At 42.6% G+C, this 21,456-nt stretch overlaps 1 protein-coding gene across 1 annotated transcript in view; it reads right to left on the minus strand.

Annotated features, from left to right (window-relative positions):
* Positions 1-21,456, minus strand: part of LOC136625606 (uncharacterized) — a 532,926-nt gene that overhangs the window by 66,851 nt on the left and 444,619 nt on the right. The window contains exon 11 of the mRNA XM_066599945.1: positions 10,472-10,519. Coding sequence (XP_066456042.1) covers positions 10,472-10,519 — 48 coding nt within the window. The remainder of the gene's footprint in view (positions 1-10,471; positions 10,520-21,456) is intronic.

Raw genomic sequence — 21,456 nt, forward strand, 5'->3', positions numbered from 1 at the left:
GAATGGCGTACCAAGATGGAACAGGACAGAATACCGACAGGAAGGGCAGATGAACAAACCAACAGAAAATACAAGCAGAACGAGGCAGATGGATAACCTGGCAGATAAAGCAAACAAACTGACAACAGGAGACTGAAAGAGGCAGGATGCAAACACACTGACAGAAACCAATACCTGGCAGTGAATGGACCTCACTGCCAGGCCTTATAAACAGAAGCCTCCGCCCAGGGGCGGAGAGAGGGAGGCGCTACCTCCCAGCAGGATCTAATATACAGAACTAGTACATGGATTCGCAATCACAGGCATGCGCGGCGCCGCCTGGACGCATGAGCGCGCGCACCGCGCCAACCAGCCACCTGTGCCTCACCAGCTGGACAACAAGCCAGGGGGACGGGCTCTGACCGCAAGACCCAGCGCTCAGCCGCCCCGGGAGGGCCTGCAGCCGCCGCATGGTAACAGATTTGACGCTCCTTACTAAAGTACTGGCTCTATGCCTCAATGCCGTTCTTCTTTCTATAATAAGTAAGGATCGAGGTGGGTTTTTTTCCTGGCCAGCGGGCCTTTGACAACATTTTACAGATAGGCCATCAATAGTTTACAACTGGACAACCCCTTTAAATATTCTGGAAGCTTAATTTCCCTCTATTTCCAGTCCTTTAGAGACCCTTTTTTTTCTTCCTGGTAACGACTCCCACGGGCTTTGAGAGCTTTGACCGAAAGGGGGCTCACTAAAATATACCATTTGCTCTCTTTCAAAAAAGGTATCTCTCTTTTTTCTGTACTTCAAAGGAAATATGATCTTTCCTCCTCTGAGACTTTCTGTTGCTTAGAACTTAAGTATTTCATATCTCCTTTCCTTAAAAATACTAATTCTTTTCTGACTTTATTCTCCTTTGGGACATACTATTTTAAAGTCCTACTTTGATGGTTACTTGGTTCCTACCAGAATAGCCCGTGGGGTACCTGGTTACCCCTCAAATTGTTTCCGTTTGCCAATCCCCTGGGAATATACTTCATATTTGGTGACCCTCCCTCATGTAAAAAATGTATTCGAGTATTTTTACTGATTTACTCCGTAACAGGTTGTAATATAAGGAAAAACCCATGGGAAGCCCTCTTGAAGAAGCGCATTGCCCATATCACTCTAGACTCTGAGCGATTGATCTCCTTTTTTCTTGTACTAAACAAGTTATTGCTCATGTGTGGCAGAAAGTGTCTCTAGGCTTTTCTGAGGTAAAGGGATGCCTGAACTGGTACATGATTAATGAGAAGTTAACTTCCATCATCACTGATAGACATCATAAATTCCTGAGAGTCTCGTCCCAAAAATAACAAGTCTTTACTTTGCTGTAATGAAGCCCTGTATTTTGGAGTCATGACCTTGTACTACGTGTCTGTGTTCTAGACTCTGCAAGACAGTCCTCCTGCACCCCCCTTTTTTCCGCTTCTTTTTTATTCCCCTTTCCACCAGTTGGGTCCAGGCTAGACCATTGTTTAATATGTAACACCTCCCAATATAAAAGATTAAGCTCTGTTTATGCAAGCGCACTTGTCATATTGTTAATATGCTCCAATTTTTCCACAATTATTTTCGGTCATTGTTCACGGGTCACCTGGTACTTGTTCGGTCACTTTTCACATTGTATTTAATATTGAACACAATTTAATTTTTTTTTCTTTCTTGTAAAATTCAAGATCTAAATAAATACAAATGCTAAACAAAAATTACCCCAAAAAACTAAATTTCCTAAGCATAGCGGATAAAAGACTACATTCACACCTCCTTCTGAGCTCCAGTATAATAGTTTCTATTGTTCATTTTTGTTATAGATGCTGAAAATGAAGATAGCAAAAGTAAAGGATCGACCGATCCCGAGAACTGCAGGATACTTCATTTAAAACAAACAGAAAACATACAAAAAGTGGATATGGCAAATCTATCTTTATCCGTTTAGTCGGGGCCAACTCTTGGACACTTTATGGATCGGCCTTCCCCACGCGGTTTCATTTTGTACTGCTCCTTACTGTTGCATACTGGTGTTGGCTTTGATAGTATCGAGCCGGCGCATTCTTTGGTGCTAGATCATCTATTGCTGCTGACCACTCCAAGCATTATTGTTGTTTCTAATGTATTCGCTTGCATTATGTGGCTGAAGTATGAGAGTCTCTGTTTTGTAATTTTGTCCTCTAGTGAAAGTTTGGCTTTGCTCCGGTCTAGGACTGTTTTCTTGGTGGTCCAAGGAATGTGTAGGCGTTTAGTCTAGCACCAAAGTTCAAGGCATCAATCTTCTTCTGGTCCATTTTATTTAGTGTCCAACATTCACAGCGGTAAATTGTGATTGGGAAAATGATTGCGTTGACTATCTGGCATTTTGTTGCAATGCCTACGTCTTTGTTTTTCCAGATCTTATCCCTACTTAGCATTGAGCTGAGACCTTGCGCGATTCATCATTTTATTTCGGGTCCCAATTGTCCATTGCAGTCGATTTTCGATCCGAGGAAGATAAAGTCTTGAACTGCTTCGATTCCTTTATTGTTGATTTAGATTTCTCCTCTACCGTTACCAGCTGTTGTCATGATCTTAGTTTTCTTGATATTCAATATATTCCTATTCCGATATGGCAAATAGCTAGGTCAAAAAGTTTGAAATTGCAAGCGGCACAGAAATGTTTAATTTGAATAGTCAGATTAAAAAATGAAATACAGAATCAAACAAATAAAACACTGCATGATAAATTGCATTCCTTGAGCATCCCACTGCAATAATGTATGCAGAATAATGTAAAGGAGAGCAGGCAGATATTATTTACCAGCTGGAAGTAGAATCTGATATAGAAGTTCTCATTTAATGGGATAGGAGTTGCCACGGATAAGCAGATGCTTCCCTCCTTGGCTCTCTTCTGGTTTCCCGCAGCTGCATGCTGCACACAGTTAATAGCCAATATAGCGGGAGCGCATCGACAATGCTGCCCTGGAACTCATATTCTGTCTCGCACATTTCGTCTCATTCTCTGCCTGCTATCTGCTTTTGTTTAGTTGTAATGGTAAGATACATGTACTAAATAAGCCGAGAGATTATTATGCCGGGACATGCTTCTACAAAACAGATGCAAAAGATGAAAAGTCTCCGATTGTAAGAAGATATAGAATAATACCATTCAAGAGCGGGTAGAAATAAAAGGTTAGAGTGGGTGCTAGGTTACCCTAATCCTGTTTTTAGTGCTGAGTTTGATGTTTTGTGTTACAAAACTAAAGAGGTTCACCTCTACATTCTGTGCTAGTCTCTCGAATCACCCCCGCCCCCCCTCAGCCATTTCCCTTTTTCGGGTCCCATGATGGGTGGGTGGTAAAAATTATGCCAAAACTGCATAAGAATATAGATTCACTCTTTAGAATGGTCATTCCCAACCGCACTAACATTGAAGAACCCTTAAAAACTATTTCAACTCCCAGGGAATCCCTACTACCATTCCTTCCTCAAAGGACTTGGTGTAGTGTAATACATTCTGTAACTATATCAAGGGGTGCAGCCTGGTGTAGGCACAGCCACTGAACATTAGGAGGCATGCATATTGCTGTTCCAATAGTACAGAATAATGTGCCATTATTTGATTGGGGGATGGGTGCCTCTGTGAGGTTGGCAGTAATAAAAGGGAACTATCTAGCTAATTAAAGGCACTGTCTGTCTGACGCTATTATGGGGAAATGTAGCTGACAGTAATGTGGGCACTGTTTGGCTGATAGTATTGGGGGACACGTTCAAATGCTACTCTAAAATGCCCATACTATGATAGAGAGAGCTGCACATGGACATGCCCAACTCATCTGCTCTTCTCTTGAATCCCAAGTAAGGTAACAGGGGACCCCATTCTCCTAAAAGGTGGAAGACCCATAAAAGGAACCCCTATCAAGCAGAAACAAATTAGCCTATATTAAAGAGGGCAATTGGGGCTCTTGAAAGTAGTGCAATCTGACAATGTGGCCTTCAGACCAAAGGAGGCTATACATCCCAGTTCTGCAATCTGGTTGACATTTGTTGACTGTTTTGCTTTCCTCATGCCAATCATCTATGAGCCGATTAAATTCAGTTTGCCACTCATACTAAACAAGTGATCAGTTTTGTGGCTACTTTTTTGGGGGTGACCATAACCAATCACCAATCGGTGTCAGAATTCAGACAACCTGCTTGGGAAATGGTAAAGGAAAAAACTAAAAAAAGTGAATCCTAAAGTTATAGGGAACCTATCAGCCGAAGGTGACGGAGACCCAGGGAATGTAATTTTTATACCCACCCGCTCCTCTGATGCCCCCTTTTGAAGTCCGTGCACTGCACCAAGATCTGGCTCTTTGCAATGCTTGAACTTCAGGGGAGAGTCGGCAAGCATTTATTTTATTTTACACATTTATACAGTGCAAACGTATTCTGCAGCACTGCACATCACTGGATGTCCCCATTGGGGCTCTCAGTCTAAGTTCACCTATTAGTAGGTTTTATCTTTTTGGACTGTGGGGGAAAACTAGAGTACTAGGAGGAAACCCACACAAACACAGCGAGAACATACTAACTCCATGCAGATATTGTCGTTGGTGGGATTAGAACAGTGGATCCCAGCACTACAAGGCAACATTACTAACCACTAAGTTTATGGTGCTGTTCAGAGCTGACAGGTTCCCTTCAACCTGTAAAAGTTGAAAAACCCTGTATAAAATGGCACCGACAGGTTGGTACAAATGCAAAAAAAAAAATCAGTACTGCCGCACCAAAAGCTTCAATCATACTTTTGTTATTGTTGCTATTTTCAAAGATCCATGATGGCTATGATGGACCTGTTTAGTAACAGATCCTAAGAGAACTCACTACCTTACTGCCTTAAAGGGGTTGTTCCGCGAAAGCAAGTGGGGTTAAACACTTCTGTATGGCCATATAAATGCACTTTGTAAAATACATCATGCATTAAATATTGGCCATACAGAAGTTATACACTCACCCCCCCCCCCCCCCCCCCGGTGTTGGCGTCCCCGTCTTCATGGCGCCGACCGAAGCCTTCTTCTGCCTCGATTAGATGCGCTTGCTCAGTCTGTCTCTTCTGTCCCGCTGAAGGGGCAGCTCCGGCGTGCTCGCGCCGCACAGGTCTTCTGCTCATGCGCAGACCAGCTGTGCGGCGCGAGCACGCCGGAGCGGCCCCTTCAGCGGGACAGAAGAGGCAGACTGCGCAAGCGCGTCTAATCGAGGCAGAAGAAGGCTTCGGTCGGCGCCATGGAGACGGGGACGCCAACACGGGGGGGGGGGGTAAGTGTATAACTTCTGTATGGCCAATATTTAATGCATGATGTATATTACAAAGTGCATTTATATGGTCATACAGAAGTGTTTAATCCCACTTGCTTTCGCGGGACAACCCCTTTAAAGCTACATGCACATGGAGTGTAATTCCCACAGTGGACACTAGGTGACAAATCAGCGGCAAAATTTGCATGTCTGACATATAGATCTGTCACTTAGTAACATAGCGGGTAAGGACGAAAAAATACATACATACATCCAGTTCAGCCTATTACCTCCCAATGTTGATTCAGAGGAAGGAAAAAAACACTGAGGTAGAAGCCAATTTTCCTTTTTTAAGGGAAAAAATTCTTTCCAGATCCAAATCTAGTAATCGGATCACCAACACTTCTGAAGTAATCAGTGATATAACATGTAATATTGTATTGCTCAAGAAAGGTTTCCAGGTCCCTCTTGTACTCTTTTATCGAATTTGCCATCACCACGTCCTCAGGAGAGGGTTCCATAAGTTCATTGCTCTTACAATAAAGACTGCGCTGACCCTGGAAGACCATGAAGACAGAGAAGACCACTGGTCTGGAGAAGATTGGGGGATCACTCTGTGAGAGGTGATTATATAGCCTTTTTTTTTGTTTTTTTTATATGACCACAAAATCGGGTCAACTGCTTCTCACCATATCTGCCAAACTGGTGATAACTAGAGATGAGCGAGCATGCTCATTTAAGGCTGCTGCTCGAGTGATTATCGGTCTTTTTGAGTAACTGATTACTCGTCTGAGCACTATGCGGGGAGCCAGGTGGGGGGAGAGATCTCTCTCACTCTTCCCCCCGCCGCCCCCCGGCACCCACCGCCCCCCCCCCCTTCCCGCATGGTGTTAGGACGAGTAATTAGTTACTCGAAAAGACCGATACTCACTCGAGCATCAGCCTTAAACGAGTGTGCTCACTCATCTCTAGTGATAAGTAGTGTTTGGGGCTTACATAGCCTGCTGAAGAGCAGGTATACGGGGGCCTACCTTAACATTAGCGGATGATGGGGCTTGGAGCAAGTGCTGCATTTATGCCACGATTAGTCCGACCCTGTGCGCTGCGTATTTTCCGCACAAAAATATACACCATATATGCTACATGTGAGTCTATGGTAATAGGATCCATGAGGATTATGTTACTGCTATATTATTACTCTGAAAACCAGAAAAAAAAAGAATCGCGATGCCAGTGTGAAAACAACCTAAATATGTAATGCTGAAGGGTACACCAATGGGGAAAAAAATAAGAATAGAAATTTCATATTAATGTCCCTGAGCGAAATGATGGCAATTTTTTTTTCCTGATAGAATTCCCTGCTTGAAATAAAAATATCCCTGCACAATACCTGAATTCTCACTGAGCCGGGGTCTTATCAGGACACTTATTTTCTTTCCTCGTGAAGCTGAACATTACAGAGTTAACAGCTGTCATATCACTGTGCGGCAAGCTCGAGAAATCTTGCAGTGATGAATTGTTTGCACTAGCTAATTCCAATACGACAAAAAGTAATTCCTTTATTTTCGTAGAACCAGAAATGTCAGAGGTGGAGAAAAGAAGAATACTTTATTGTGTCTCTGCTTCTTCTAGTCAAGAAATTGTTTCCAGGGTCCACAATTAACACTGATAAAAGGCTGGAACTAAAATATGGGGCATGATTTGTCCTTCAGACCGTTCCATATGATCCAACGGGAAAACCTTCAGGTGGCATTGTGACTGCGTTCAAGGAAAACACTCATCCTATTCCACCGATATCGCCCCTACAGCCGAGTCATCTTGTCACCACCTATAGAACTTTTAGCGATATGAAGTACAAAATTACAAACGGTACATGTTCTTCCAATGTCTATTTAGATGGCACAGTGTCACAGAGCCAACAAGAGTGTTACTTTTACATGAAAATTTAAAGGACCCCCCATAAAAAAAGCAAGCTGTGGTGAATCCAGGACCGAATCGGCCACAGATTGCTATATTATGGCCATAGGCAATGCTCCCGCAATTGTGACAGCCACAGTGAGGGCAGACCAGAGACAGCCAAGTCCAGAAGAGTACGAGCAACGTCAACTTTGAAGAGTGCCAACCACAATGCCAGGCAGCTGAAAAATGCCAATCACAATAAATCCTACAGAATGCTGGCCACAGCTACCATAGCTGACAACAGCATGAGCCGCTGTAAATCTAGAACAATACCAGTCATTTCTCTGCACTGCCTTCATTATAATAAATTTGTAGACAAGCACCGTAACTTCCAGTACAGCCAAATTTCCATTGATTTCAACTGTAAAAGCAGCCACTCGCTGCCGCTTTAAATTAACAAACAAGTATCACAAGACCCTCTTTCCCTTATACTCAAGGATAACAGAAGTAGGGGCCCTTACTTATTAGGCATTTATAGCATATGCTACGGATATGCAATAATCACCTAACATAGAAGCTAAAGGCGATGGAAACATTTGTGCATGAAAAATGAATACACACATATCTTACTATATCCCTGCTAAAAAATGATGCACTTATTTATTTTTGTATTGAGTTTTCCTTCTCATGCTTTTAGAAAGCCACATATTTGGTTTGCAGGCTCTCCTGCATTGAAGTTTCTGGCTTGGGGGTGTTTCCAGCATTGATCAGCTGGTCTCTCTCATGAAAGAGCACAGACTAAGTTCCTACTCCCCTCTCCTTTTTCAGAGGTTGTGTAGCATAGCCATATCCCCTCAATATCACACAATATATCTCCATCTATCTCATCCTCTCTCGGAGTAGTTGCTGGTCCTGTTCCCCTTCACTACTGAAAAATGCAGAACATTCACTGAAAGTGAATTCCAGCCCTCTGTAATAGTAGCTTTCTCTGCTCTGCTCCCCTCTACCATCTCCGGTCACTGTCATAGAGCCCTTTGTATTAGTTCAGCTTACTCCGACTGACAGAATTTGCTAAGATTTCAGTCCTCCAGTCTGCAGTGCCTTGGAAAGCAATAGAAGCATAGAAATCAAACAAAACAAAATGCAAACAAATTACAAAAAGTCTTCATTTCGAAAAACACATTGAGCGAAAAAAGAGAATGCAAAGGTGTACAAAGCCTTCCAGAGCTGCAGTGATGCAACATTCCCTAGGTATCTCACACCATTTTTCAAAGCCCTTGCTTTACAACCCTGTTTAGCTACCCAGTTACTATAATGCTACTAACAAAGGGCCACCAGATGAATATGTCTGTTGCAACATATTGTTATTTTGCCTATTACATATAAGAATTGTCCTCTGAATCATACTTGGAAAATAGCAATAATCACCTTGAAGATTTTCTTAGTGTTGCCAATATGTCTGGTTTCAGATACCATGTACTAGTTGCAAAGTCTTAGTTGTGCAATCAGCAACTAAGAATCTTTTTAGACAGGCCAATTTGAACAGGCAAACGAGTGGGTAACATCATCTCTAGCTCTTTCGCTTATGCACTCTGTTTAGACATGCAAATGCATTGTTGGCTTGTTCAAACACGAATCGTTCAGAATTGTTCAGTACCTATGTAAACGAATGTGAAAGACGGAACAAGATCTGTTTAAGGCCACATCCACATGGGCGATGCAATTTCAATGCGAGAAAATCGCAGCAATATTGCATCGTTGGTCTGTGCCGATATTGCTGTGTTTTCTCGCAGTGATAACGCAATTGTGTGTAGCTACAAAGTTGCACGACTTTGTAGCACCACGTGCGAGGATTTGGGGGGGAGGGGGGAGAAGGCTTGAATTACAAGCCCTACCCCGAAAATAAGCCCTAGCTGCATAACAAAAAACATATACATTACCTAAGAAGTTCTGGCGCGTCTTCTCCCTGATCTTGACAGTCGCCTTCAGGCATTTTTCCCTGTTCAGGGACTTGTGAATCCGCACTTTCAGGAAGCGCTGCCTATGATTGGCTGAGCGCCATGGCGATCAGCCAATCAGAGCCAGCACTTGATGAACCAATTACAGCCATTTATTGAATGGCTGTGATTGGTTTGTCGAGCGCTGGCTCTTACTGGCTAAGCCCGAGGCTCTCGAGAACCAATCAGAGACAAAGCTTCCTGGAGGCAGGGATTTTCAAAGTCCTGACCAGGAAGCTCTGCCGGAGAACTTCAAATAAGTCTGCCGGAGCTTCACGGGAGCTGACAGCGCCTGAGAGGTGATGTATTTTTTTTATGCAGTGAGGGCTTATTTTAGGGCTTTTACAGTAGGATTTCCTACTATAAAAACTGCATTTTCATGTAATGCAACACATAAGAAGACTCCATAGGGAAACATGGGCTTAAAAAAAAAAAATTGTAAATCACAGCTGTATAAAGCATGCCACGCTTTTGTAGTCTTGCACTGTCACAGGCTATAAAACATCGCTCGTGTGGAAGAACCCACAGGAAAGCATGGGCTCTATATACATGCGATTTGTAACACTGTGGATGCAGCCTAAACCGAATGATAAATGAACGAGCCAACTATGATTTTTTTGCCTGCATAACATGAACAATTCGCATTCGTCGTTTACTTGTGTTTAGACAGAATGATGATCGCTCACTTCTGATAATCATTCCTTACTACGGTACAATATCAGTGGATGGGCTTTTAACAAACCGCATTCATCCACAGTAGAAAACAAAATCTACAGCGGATTCTTGGCAGGCATCTTCCAATCCGCAGCATGCACTAGCATACGCTTTAACCACAAATTTCATTCATTTCAATCCAACGAGAGAAATCTGACGCTAGTTCTGCACCGAAATCACGTGCAGATATTGTAGATTTTAGTGTGGAACGACTGTATACATTTTACGCTGTTTTGGAAAGTAGCCTAGAAGTGGTGGCATGTTCACCAGACAGCGGCGCCGCACGAGGTACAAAAGTCAACAAACGAATCCTAAATAAATGTTTTGAAATGTTTTCATTGACATAAATGAAACTTTTCTGATAACAAGAAGCCTTTAGCACAAAAAGCCCCAACGTATTTCACACTGAATCTGGCTCAGATAGAAAATCGTGTTCCCTGCAAGCAGACAATGCAAGCTGTCAAACCCCGCAATGTTCAGCGCGAGCGGTGTTGTAATAATAATCCAGACACAGCTGTCAGGCCGTCCTATGTGGAATGCATTCAAGAAGCAGACAAACTGTCATCAAATAATTACTGGGGGAAAAAAGTACCTTGCTTCGTTCTCTTCCAGGATCATATGTTCCAGACCAAGTGATGACCTAGAAAACACAATGTAACAGGTTCACAAAATCAGAAAAAAACGACGAGAGGAAAGACACATGCACATGTCTGTATTACATCTCGACATGCTCCGGGTTGTGTGGAGCCATCAGATAATAACCACGGAAGCTTATGGCGCTATATTATAACTCAATACGTTTCTGATTACATATGTGGCTCTAGGGTAGAATAACCTCTGTAATAAGGTACAGGACAGAAGCATTAAAGAGTTGTCAATTTACAATTCATGACCTATCTTCAGAAAAGGTCATCAATACTCGATCAATGTGGGTCTGCCAATCGGAACCCCTGCCGATCAACCAATTCCTGGATCTGCTGTCAGTGCGGACTGTGCTGGAAGCAGATAGCTCTGTCCGTACTACAGTGGCCACGTTTGGTACTGCAAGCACAACTCCCATTGAATTTAATGGAAGCCGTGTCTCTAGTACCAAACCGTGCAGCTGTAATGTTAACAATGCTTCCTCTTTCACATTGTCAGCGGGGCTGGAGATTAGCAGGGATTCCGAGTGGTGGACCCTTGCCAATCATCTATCCTGAGGTCCTAAGTCCCAGACAACCGCTCTAAGGCTGATCATACACATTAGATAGCTGTTTCATGAATACTCTTTTGGCTGATAGCTACCTGGTTCAGCACTCCTATACACATATTCGCTGAGCCAAGTGTGCATATGTTCACAATTACTAGAGGGGAGAAAGCCATTGTCAAAGACCTCCGGTAGCAGCTTATCTCCTGAGTACAAAAGAATCAGGCAGTTGACCCTTATCTCTCCCAATATCTGTAGTTGGTGGTGAATCAGCAGGCATTACACATTAGAATTATCAGGATTTCCCCCTTGCCACCCCCCTTCCTCCCCCGATAATGTTTTCAGTTGATATGGATCTAATGCATATGACCACCTTAAATGGGTTATACCAAGATCACAAGCTATCCCCTTGCTAATTGTGGGGTTTTCGCCAATGAGATTTTCCCCCGACCTCCCCCTATGCCAAGACTGGAGGCCTTATGTCCCCTGCCCTCCTTACTGTGGGATTACTGGACCCCCGCAGTGAAAGCGAAAATGGATGGCGCACTGCAGCCGCAAGTGCGCTGCAGCTCCTATCACATTCATATGGGACTGTGGAGATAGCCTAGAGGCAAGTGCTTGGGTATTTCCGTCAGCCCCAATTAAATGAATAAAGCACCTGCAGCGCATACTCGGCCAGCGCTCCATTTATTCTGACGTCATTGTAGGGAAAGAAATGACCCCTCAGTAACAAGCAAAGGGGCACATGTAACCCTTGTTCCTGGGCACGCTGCTGAGACCCCCACTGATCAGCAAGTTATTCCGTATCCTGCAGATAGGAGATAACTTGTAAGCTTGGTACAACCTGTTTAAATTGCTGGATACAGAATATTTATAGCTCGGTGATGCAGTGAACACTAATGCTGATTACTTGCTTAATGTAGTTTTATGTTATGATGGCCCAGGAAAGGGGTTATTGAAGGAAAAAAAAAAAAAAAGGCTAGCAGCACAGCTATAGGGGGGTGCAGAGGCAGTAGTTGTGAGTTTACAGGCCCCTCCATCACCAGCAGTATAAATGGCACATACGTTGTAGGCAGTGGCCCTATTACAGACTGTGCATTGAGGCCTAGATAATTTAAATTATACCAGACAGCAATTAAGTTGAGGGACTCCCATCCTCCAACCCTATAGATAAAATCAAAATATATAAACAATGATGAAAAAATCACTATTACCAAGCAATCAAACCTTTACCAAAGCATTACGCTTCATGGACTCAGCCACCACAATTATACCATAAAACTCTCTGATGTGCATCCTGATTACTGTTTCTTTAAAAATGTGCAGTTGACACATAGCAAATATAAATGCATAGAGCGATGCACACAAAGTTTCAACCTCACCAGGGCCTTCGTAGTTGGTAACCTCAGGTTTCCCTACAAGTAGTGCTTTTATCTGTAATTGATATATACAAACCTGTAAAATGATTGATATCAGCAGAATGTACACACAAGTGGGAGGCATATAATCAATTATCACATTAAAGGGCCACTACGATGTAAACAGATTATAGTGTTAGCTGACACATGCTACAATAGATAACGGGAAGACGCAAAAGAGAGCACATAATTATAGTATCGAGCAACAGATAATCAGAAAGTAGATGACAGGTATCAGCCAGGGAATAACATACGCTATTTCCATAGTCACACTGTGCCCCAAGTGTATTAATGTGAGCAAAGCAACTGGATATAACGGAGAAAAAGAACATCTACACCTGCTAATGGCTGTACAGTACTTACTAGATGTATTGTGCAGACTTGGATATCATAAAAATATGTCTCGGGAGGAGATCTAGCGATATACGTTTTAGGATACGATGCAGCAGATGAAGTAACAAAACTGTACAATATTTATTTGAGAACACAGAAATAAAAATAAACAATGGAATAATACTGGTTAATCAATTCAGCTTATACCTTTAAATACCTATGTGCTATATATTGCTAACTAAAATGTAGGAGTAATAAACCCTTTTGAGCAATCCATAATAACAATAATACCTTGTGAACAACATCAATAATGCTTGACTAATAATGATACTGCCTCAGAGAAGTACAGGTTATGGAAATTAATGCACAGCTTCCCTTTGGGAGTTAAAAATCCAATATAGTCTATTAGAAAGACTGATTACTGTATACACTTGCAACATCTCTTCAGGGTTTGCTCGATACTCGGGGCAACGTGACTCAAAGAAGAGGGACTAGAGCACCAGAAACTTGCCAATAGTTCAGTGTCCTTCAGGTAACCTCTACTTCCCACAGCAGTTCTGCTGACTAAAGGCCCTTTTACATGCAACGATTATCGTTTGAAACAACTGAACGAATTTACAACTTTTTTGCATAAAATGCTGAACATTTAAACGTACAGATAAAAGTTTGAAATTTTCTCTGTTTCCCTCATTAGCTTAAGTAAACACTTGTATGTTGTTTGCTCATGTGAGCAACCATTTGTATGCAGGCTAAAACTCAGCGATAAACGACAAGTGAGCGAATAGTACATGATGGCCACTCATTTACATGTAACGATTATCGCTCACTTTCGCGCATTTGAACAAATTTTGAGTGATAATCATTGCATGTAAAAGGGCTTTAACTCTGTCTGGCCATAGCGGTGTGCACACCTACAGTCTCAGTTGAGTTTGGCCTTACTTATGGATCTGTTGAGTGGGAGTTACAGCTTCTACCGACCAAAGTGATTCTGCAGCATTGTGCAGGGTTGGAAATGCTACTCTCTGTTCCTTTCGTGGGTTCCTTTTCAATATGAGGTGGCCCTCCTGTTCTCCTGGGCTGTTTGGATCCTTCTCCCTATTTTCTCCAACAGTGCTGATAGCAGATCTCCGGGACTTCCTCACAATCTGGCACTTGGCTCAGCTTGGCCCACTCTCTGTTCTCCGGGTGCCCTTTCTCACAGTCAATAGCCTTCTCTCCGTCAGCTCTGCACTTACTCTGCTGCCCTTGCAACACACTGCCACTATATTTTGTACCTGGTGTCTGCTGTGCCTGGAAGGTTCTTGGATCTTCTGGAGGGAATGGGTCCTCCTCTCTCCAGCACTAAAAAGCGCTCTAAGTCCCGCCTGGAGCGTCTCTTAATCTGGCGCACACTGTGTCTCTCCCTTTCTCCTCCTCCCTCTGTCCTGTCTGACAGGTGGCGGAGCCTGGTGCTGCCAATGTGGCCACTTACCAGAGCGGCTGAGTTGCTCTTATTGGTAAGAAAGGAGCAGGGCACCGCTCACCCCTTTTACAAATACACAGAGGCGCATGTTAGTAGCAATTTATTACATACGAACTCATGCTACATGCCCTGGTGATATATGAGCAGGTAAGAAGCAATTGCTATACTAACAATTATACTGTGAACCCATGGGGTTGGCCCATCTTCAGTGTGGACTTTGTGGCTTTACTCTCTGGGATTGAAGAGGGACTCCAGACATTTCCCTATTAAGATTGAATTGCTTTTGTGCATATTTATCAAAATTATTAGATTACCCTCTTTTTCTCATGTTGTTTACTTGATAGTAATATATTATTATTATACTATTGTCGCATGCAACCAGGACGCACTGGATCTGACACCCGCAGATCTCCCACAAATGCAAATGAACAATGACAAAACAAAAACAGAACAAATATGGGAAACCCTGTCCTTATAAAACTAAACACAGTAAAGGGACCTGCCTAAAAGCAGGGCGATCGTCCCAATTAGGATGGCCCTCACCATGTGCCTAGTTAACCCTACATTGGAAAGGGAAATAACACAAGAAAACAAAAACTAGAAATGCAAACAAGCGCAGTACTTAGCTTGAGATGCAGCAGTTAACTGAGTGATCCAGGACTAAGCTCTGACTGCTAGCCCAGCCAGAGAGAGGCTGCAAATCAAGAGCAATTCAGATCAGTCTCAGGCCAAGCTAAATAGCCCTGAAAATTACCCACACGAGCGACTAAGCACATCACACCTAATACCACACCCACTGAGCCAGAAGATGTAGAAACATCTCCAAAACCAGCAGCAATCCCAGCACCGCCGCAACAACTATATTATACTATGCTTATTTTACTTTCTGTCTTTCTGGTAATTTTGAGAAATATATCCTTATACTTACCAGTGCTGTGCATTCCCCATGTTCTGCTTTCATCTAGGAGTCAAGCAAATGAAAAACTGGAAGTACTGAAACTGATAGACCCCTTCATATAATGGGGTCCGTCTGGTTTCCAGCATGCCCTCCGGTATTTCACCAGACAAAATAGAGTAGTAAGTTGTGCCATTTTGTATGGTATTTTGTGCCGGATCTTTAGCGGAGGCTCAAAACGGAGCTCCAAAACAGAGGTGAACCAAGCCTAAAGTATAAGAAAAGGGTCTGAAAGTGAGTATTAGCATTTTTTTACTGCAGCAAAGTTGGAGTCAGGGGTCATAGCTGTGGCAGAGCTAAAAAGCATTGAAAAGAAGAAAATAAATTGTAGCCAATTATAGTGCTATCAAAATGCATTAATTGGAAAATGCATTGTCCGTTCATTTATTTGATGTCAGTGGACACCACAAAGCTGTGAACAGAAAAGGTTTCCATTTCAATTTGTATATCATACAGCTATGTTATAAAAAATGCAGCACATTTGGAACCTACTAATATTTCAATCAATCAGGTTATATACTGTAATTAAGTATATAGTCAAGATCCATTTATTAAATCTGCCTTTCTGGTACTGGCTAAGACCAGTACCTTTGTCCTCAGAACAGATCACATTTTTCCGTGACATTACTAATGCTGACCACACATGCAAAGGAAGGCACTGAATGGCCATTTTACTCGAGACACCTATTTGGTAACATGTTGGACCTCCTTTGGCCTTCACAGCTGCATAAATTTGTTGCGTTGTCCATCCACCGGTATCAGAAGACCCAGGTTGTGCAAGAAAACATTCCTCATAGTTTAGTCTACCTCCAGCAGCCTAAACAGTAGACACCTAACCGGAAAAGTTCATTGATTCATGCTGCTTGCGCCAAATGTTGACCTTCCATCAGCTTGCTGCAATAGAAAACTGGATTCATCTGACCAGGCGATGTTTTCCAACTGCTCAGTGATCCAATTTTTGCCTTCTCGAGTCTTGCCTTTCTGTTTCTCCTAGATAACAATCGCACTCGAACTAGTTGTCTGTTATAACCCATCTGTAGTAAAGAACGATAAGTTGTGTGTTCAGAAACAGAGCAACAGCGCAGTATTCAGCTCCAATCTGCCTGACTGTACACTGCCTGTTCATCAGAACAATTCTTGACATCCTCTTCTGACCCCCTTTGTCAATTAGTTACTTACATTCCCGAGATCTTCTTTCGCTGGATGTTTCTCCTCAATCACACTATTCTTGGTATACTTTTGACATCATTGCATGAGAAAACCCCACAACGTGGACAGTTTATGAAATCTAGTCAAAACAGGAAGGTAAGGCAGCATAAGGAAATCAATATTCTTATGTGCTGCTGATCTCCTACTTCATTGACTAGTTTATAAAAAAATCTAGTCTAGCATTGATGATCAGGTCTTCGAAGTCACTCAGATCGTTCAATGTTACCATTCTAATGTGGATTCAGACTGAAACGGATCCATTTTTTTATGTTGCCAACACACAAGAAGGGCTTACATCTGATCACGAATGTTAGAGATGTGTAAGGCCGTGCAACTTGCATTGTAGAGCACACAAACACCAGTTCCTGTGTTGTCTGATCCCTACAGACCCTGCACATTGCATGTCCTATTCTTATAGTGATTTTTTTTTAACATAGACCACGTGTCCGTGTGAATAGCTTCCTAGGGGCTGTGTGCTGTCCGTAGAACACTCAGACAGCACATGACCCAAAACTACGGCCATGTGAGTAGGCCTTAAGTCATATTTCATATTACCAAAAGGATGTATCCCATTACCCAATATTTAAACCCTCCCTAAATATAGGTTATGAAAGTTAAAATGTTATTACTCGATCTTCTAAAATAATATATGGTGGGAACCGAACTGTTAAAATATTCAGTGGGCATTTTTGAAAGTGAATGCACGGATACTTCTCAGTTTGCTAACTAAACCCTGATGACACTTCAATGAGATGAAAAACTGTTTTCTGCTTTACAGTGTCATAAATGCTGACAGGACGCATGGCTATTAGCAGGAGACATATAAATGCTCAAAGTGATCATAGTCATTGCAATTAATCAAAATCGGCATAATATGCTTCCTTTGTAAAAAAAAAAAAAAAGAAGGGTCACGAAGCTGAATCTGCATTATGAGGAATAGTAGGATTTTTTTGGAGATAAGTTTTCATTCTCAATAAGCGATTGTCCTTGTGAAATACCTTAGTATAGCAGAATCCAAGATCTGGATGATTAATTATCTCAACAGCTGTCTGTCATATATATAATTATATATGATAAAACTGAAGAGGAAATTAGCTATATGGTCGGTCCTAAATGGTTAATTTCTGGCTGATCTTCTCCTTTTTTGGTGGGCTTAGCCAAATGGGTGGGTGGGACTTAATAATCCTTGCATCCTACCATAGGCACAACAGAGGGGAGAGGCTCCTGCTGCAACCACTTGTTTTACATTAGACTGTGAGGAGGCGGCGAGGGTGTGACATAGCTAAACTACTAGATCAGAAATAGAAGTTATATTTTTCAGTGTTAATTATAGTAATCTTTATATAGTGCCAACATATACTGCAGCGCTTTACAAATCAGGGCAAACATACACAGAATCAAAAGTCACATCATATAGTATTAAGCCGATGTGCAGCCAACATGAACAATAAGGCTAAGGGCTGTACTGACAAGAGCTTACAGACTATAAGGAAGCAGGGGTGACACAAGAGGTATAAAGCTTGTTCTGTACTGCGGTGGGGGGTGGGATTATATATATATAGGGTACTATACATGTATACATAAAGTTGTGTGAGTCGATCACCAGCCTTGTTTGTGTATAAACAGGGGAGAAGTGTAAGATGTGGTATGGTGGATGCAGTGGGATGAAAGGGGTCAGTTGTCCAAGGGAGAGTGTAGAAGCCAGGGAGATGGAAAAGCATTAGATTAGAGAATACGGTAGGCCTCCCTAAAAAGATATGTTTACAGGGCAGACAATCACTAAAAACGGCTATATACTTACTGATACAGGAGGGCAAATATATGCACCACCTCAACATTCAGGCTGCCAAACCGCCAAATGAGGGAGCCAGTTACACCTGTACATGTATCAGAATGGTCTGACACTTTGTATCTACTCTATGTGGGAGTATACACCAAGAGACCACACCCCTCTATTGGGAGGTTGTGTGAGTGGCTGTCTCATTGGTGTCCTTCACAGGTGTAACTGGCTCCCTTATTTGGTAGTTTGGCAGCCGGCATGTTGAGGTGATGCACATATTTGCTCTCCTGATTCAGAAAGTATATGACCGTTTTCAGTGATTGTTTGTTTTTATATTTCCCTTTCTGTGATACATGTTTATAGAGCAGCATTTGGAATGAACCTGATTGTCGGCGGTAGCACGTTTCAGAGAACTGGTGCAGCTTGGAAAAAAGTCTTGGAGGCGGAAGTGTAAGGTTTGGATTAAAGAAGAACTTTAGAAGTCTGAGGTCATTAGAGCAGAGGGCACAAGTAGGGTAGTAGACAGAGATGAGGGAGGAGATATAGAGCGATGCAGCATTGTGGAGAGATTTATGGATGAGAGAGATGACTAAATTGTATTCTATATTTGACAGGCGACAAGTGCAGTGACTGGCACGGGGTGGAGGCATCAAAGTAGTGGCTAAACAAAAAGATGGCTGCTGCATTCAGGATCGATTGGAAAGGGGAGAGTTTAGTAAGGGGGACACTAATCGGTAGTGAGTTGCAATGATCAAGCCGAGAGTAGATAAGGGTGACCATAAGTTTTTGATGTCTCCACAGTGAGAAAAGAGCAGATCTGGGAGATATTTTTGAGGGGCAGTTGACATGAGCGAGCAAGTGAGTGAAAGAAAGGTCACCCCAGGACAGTCGGCACGCTGCCGAGGAATTATGGTGGTACCACAGACTGAGATGAAGATATGAGGTTTAGGTTGGTAGTAGAGGGTGGAAATACAAGAAATTCAGTTTTTGAGAGATTCAATTTTACACAGTCAACAGTGTTAAAAACAGCGGACAGACAATCACTGGCATTTTGTAGTAGCCAAGGTGTGATGTCACGGGAAGAAGTAATTACAGAGAATAATAAGGAAGGAACTGGTGGGATTGGGTTTCTTTGTACATTATGAATGTTTGGTATTCCTTTAAAATGTAAAGTGTTCTAAGGCCTCATTCAGACAAATATTTTACAACCATAAGGGGGTTATCCAGACTTTAAAACTGAGTCTATCTTCAGGATAGGCCATTAATATCCAATTTGTAGGGGCTCTGCCTCCTAGGACCCCCACAAACAGCTGATCAAAGAGGTCACAGTGCCCCTGTGCAAACAGGATCAAACTCGTGTATACACTGAAGAGGCTGCAGTACTTATCAACTAGGCAGAGGACCCCCATGATCAGCTATTGATGGCCAATCCTGATAGACCATCAGTTTTAAAGCCTGGACACCCCCTACAAGTAAGAGACCGTATTCTGGTTACACCTCACCCCCATGCACCATATGGATTCACCAGCACTGCACTGAAGTGAGGATATATCTCATAACCGTTAGAAGGACATGTAAGTGATATATATCAGGTTTTGCCATTGAAACATAATACTTTCTTCATTCATTTATATTAATATTTAATTAAGAATATTGTCAGAAATGTTTGTCCTACTGACAGTTCACTACAGGATCTATCCCACTCTTCTTCGGAGACTCTGAATAATTTATTGGCTTTTCATATAAGAACCCATCAAAGCGGGAATTTCAATGTTAACATCAGCTGCACCTTGCTGCACATTCCGTGCCGTTTACCCTATCTTTGCATTTTATTCTTAACCACTGATAACTAACCAGTCAGTATTTCATCATTGTTCAGACTAATTCTAAAACATACGATTATTTGTTTCACAAAGAGATGAGCGAGCCTCGCTCTTCTCGAGTAACTTCATTCTTGTCCGAGCATGCTTGGGGGGGCAGTGGGGGGAGAGAGTGAGAGAGATCTCTCTCAATCTCCCCCCCCCCCCCCCCCCCCCGCTACCTCCCGCTCCCCCCTCCCCCCCTAAGCCTGCTCTGCAAAGAATGCAGTTACATGAGAGGAGCGAGGCTCGCTCAAGTAACTGGCTTATCCGAGCGTGCTCGCTCATCTCTAGTTTCACAAAATGTCCGGTTATAGGCTATATGACACAGCAAAATAGCTTCCCCTTAAGGGTTAACACTGCCATATAGTTTCTCAGAAAAGCTGGTTCTCGTATTCACGTATAGTGTCCCTATAACTAACACAGTCAGTATCCCAGGATTAAGCACCAGGCCTGCTAACAAACTGTCTTTAACCCTTTCCTTGTTGTGCACACCTATTGTCAGATTCAGGCTAGCCTCACTTACAATATGTCACATGGGAGTACTCACTTCAACAACCCAAGCTAGTCCAGGGTCAGGATCGCTCTTCCACCATGATTTCCATAGATTCTTGTCACTGTCCAGGTTGCCCCGCTGGTCTGGAGATACAACACTGTCTCTCTCTCTGTCAGCTCCAGACACCAGGCAGTCTTTAGTCAATTACTTTTTCAGCAGCTCCATCAATTTCCCCTCACAGGCAGCTGCACCTCCAGCTCACTCTGCTCACTAGTGTTTCTCCACTGTAACTCAATACAAAAAAGTCTCTTTTATAACCAAAGCTTCAGTTTCTAGAAAGTTCTTACTGGGCATGCTAAGTTCCTATGTGCCAAAATTGGGCATAATTGGTGTAATTTTTGGAGCAAGTTACAGTGACAACATTTTAACCCCTTAGGGTTGCGCCTTACAATAATATGGGGAACAACTTCCTCTTTTACTTACATATGACCCAACAGTGCATATAAAAAAAAGACTGTCTAAAATAGTACTTTTTCCAAGTACTCAGTCTAATCTGCAAGACTACACTGGTTTCTGCCTCAAACATTTTTGCCTGATCCTACATCTCGTTGTGGTCTATCCTTAGGCTTCATATTGGCATTGTCTTCAATTCTGTTTGAGTTTCGCTGCCCAGATTCTGTTTCCTGACCGACTATGACCCTTCTAATTCCCTTCAGGCTTTGTCCAGTTCTCGCTATGCACAGTGACGTGGGTGGCCGCGTCTGACAGCAACATGGTGTTTCTATGATTCTGACCTCTGGCCCATCCAGTTCTATATCCTGCTACTGATTTATCAGTTTTTCTCATGTCAGAAAAACCTACGTTATGGTATACAAAAAA

Source organism: Eleutherodactylus coqui, chromosome 4, assembly GCF_035609145.1.
Source record: "Eleutherodactylus coqui strain aEleCoq1 chromosome 4, aEleCoq1.hap1, whole genome shotgun sequence".
Taxonomy (NCBI): domain Eukaryota; kingdom Metazoa; phylum Chordata; class Amphibia; order Anura; family Eleutherodactylidae; genus Eleutherodactylus; species Eleutherodactylus coqui.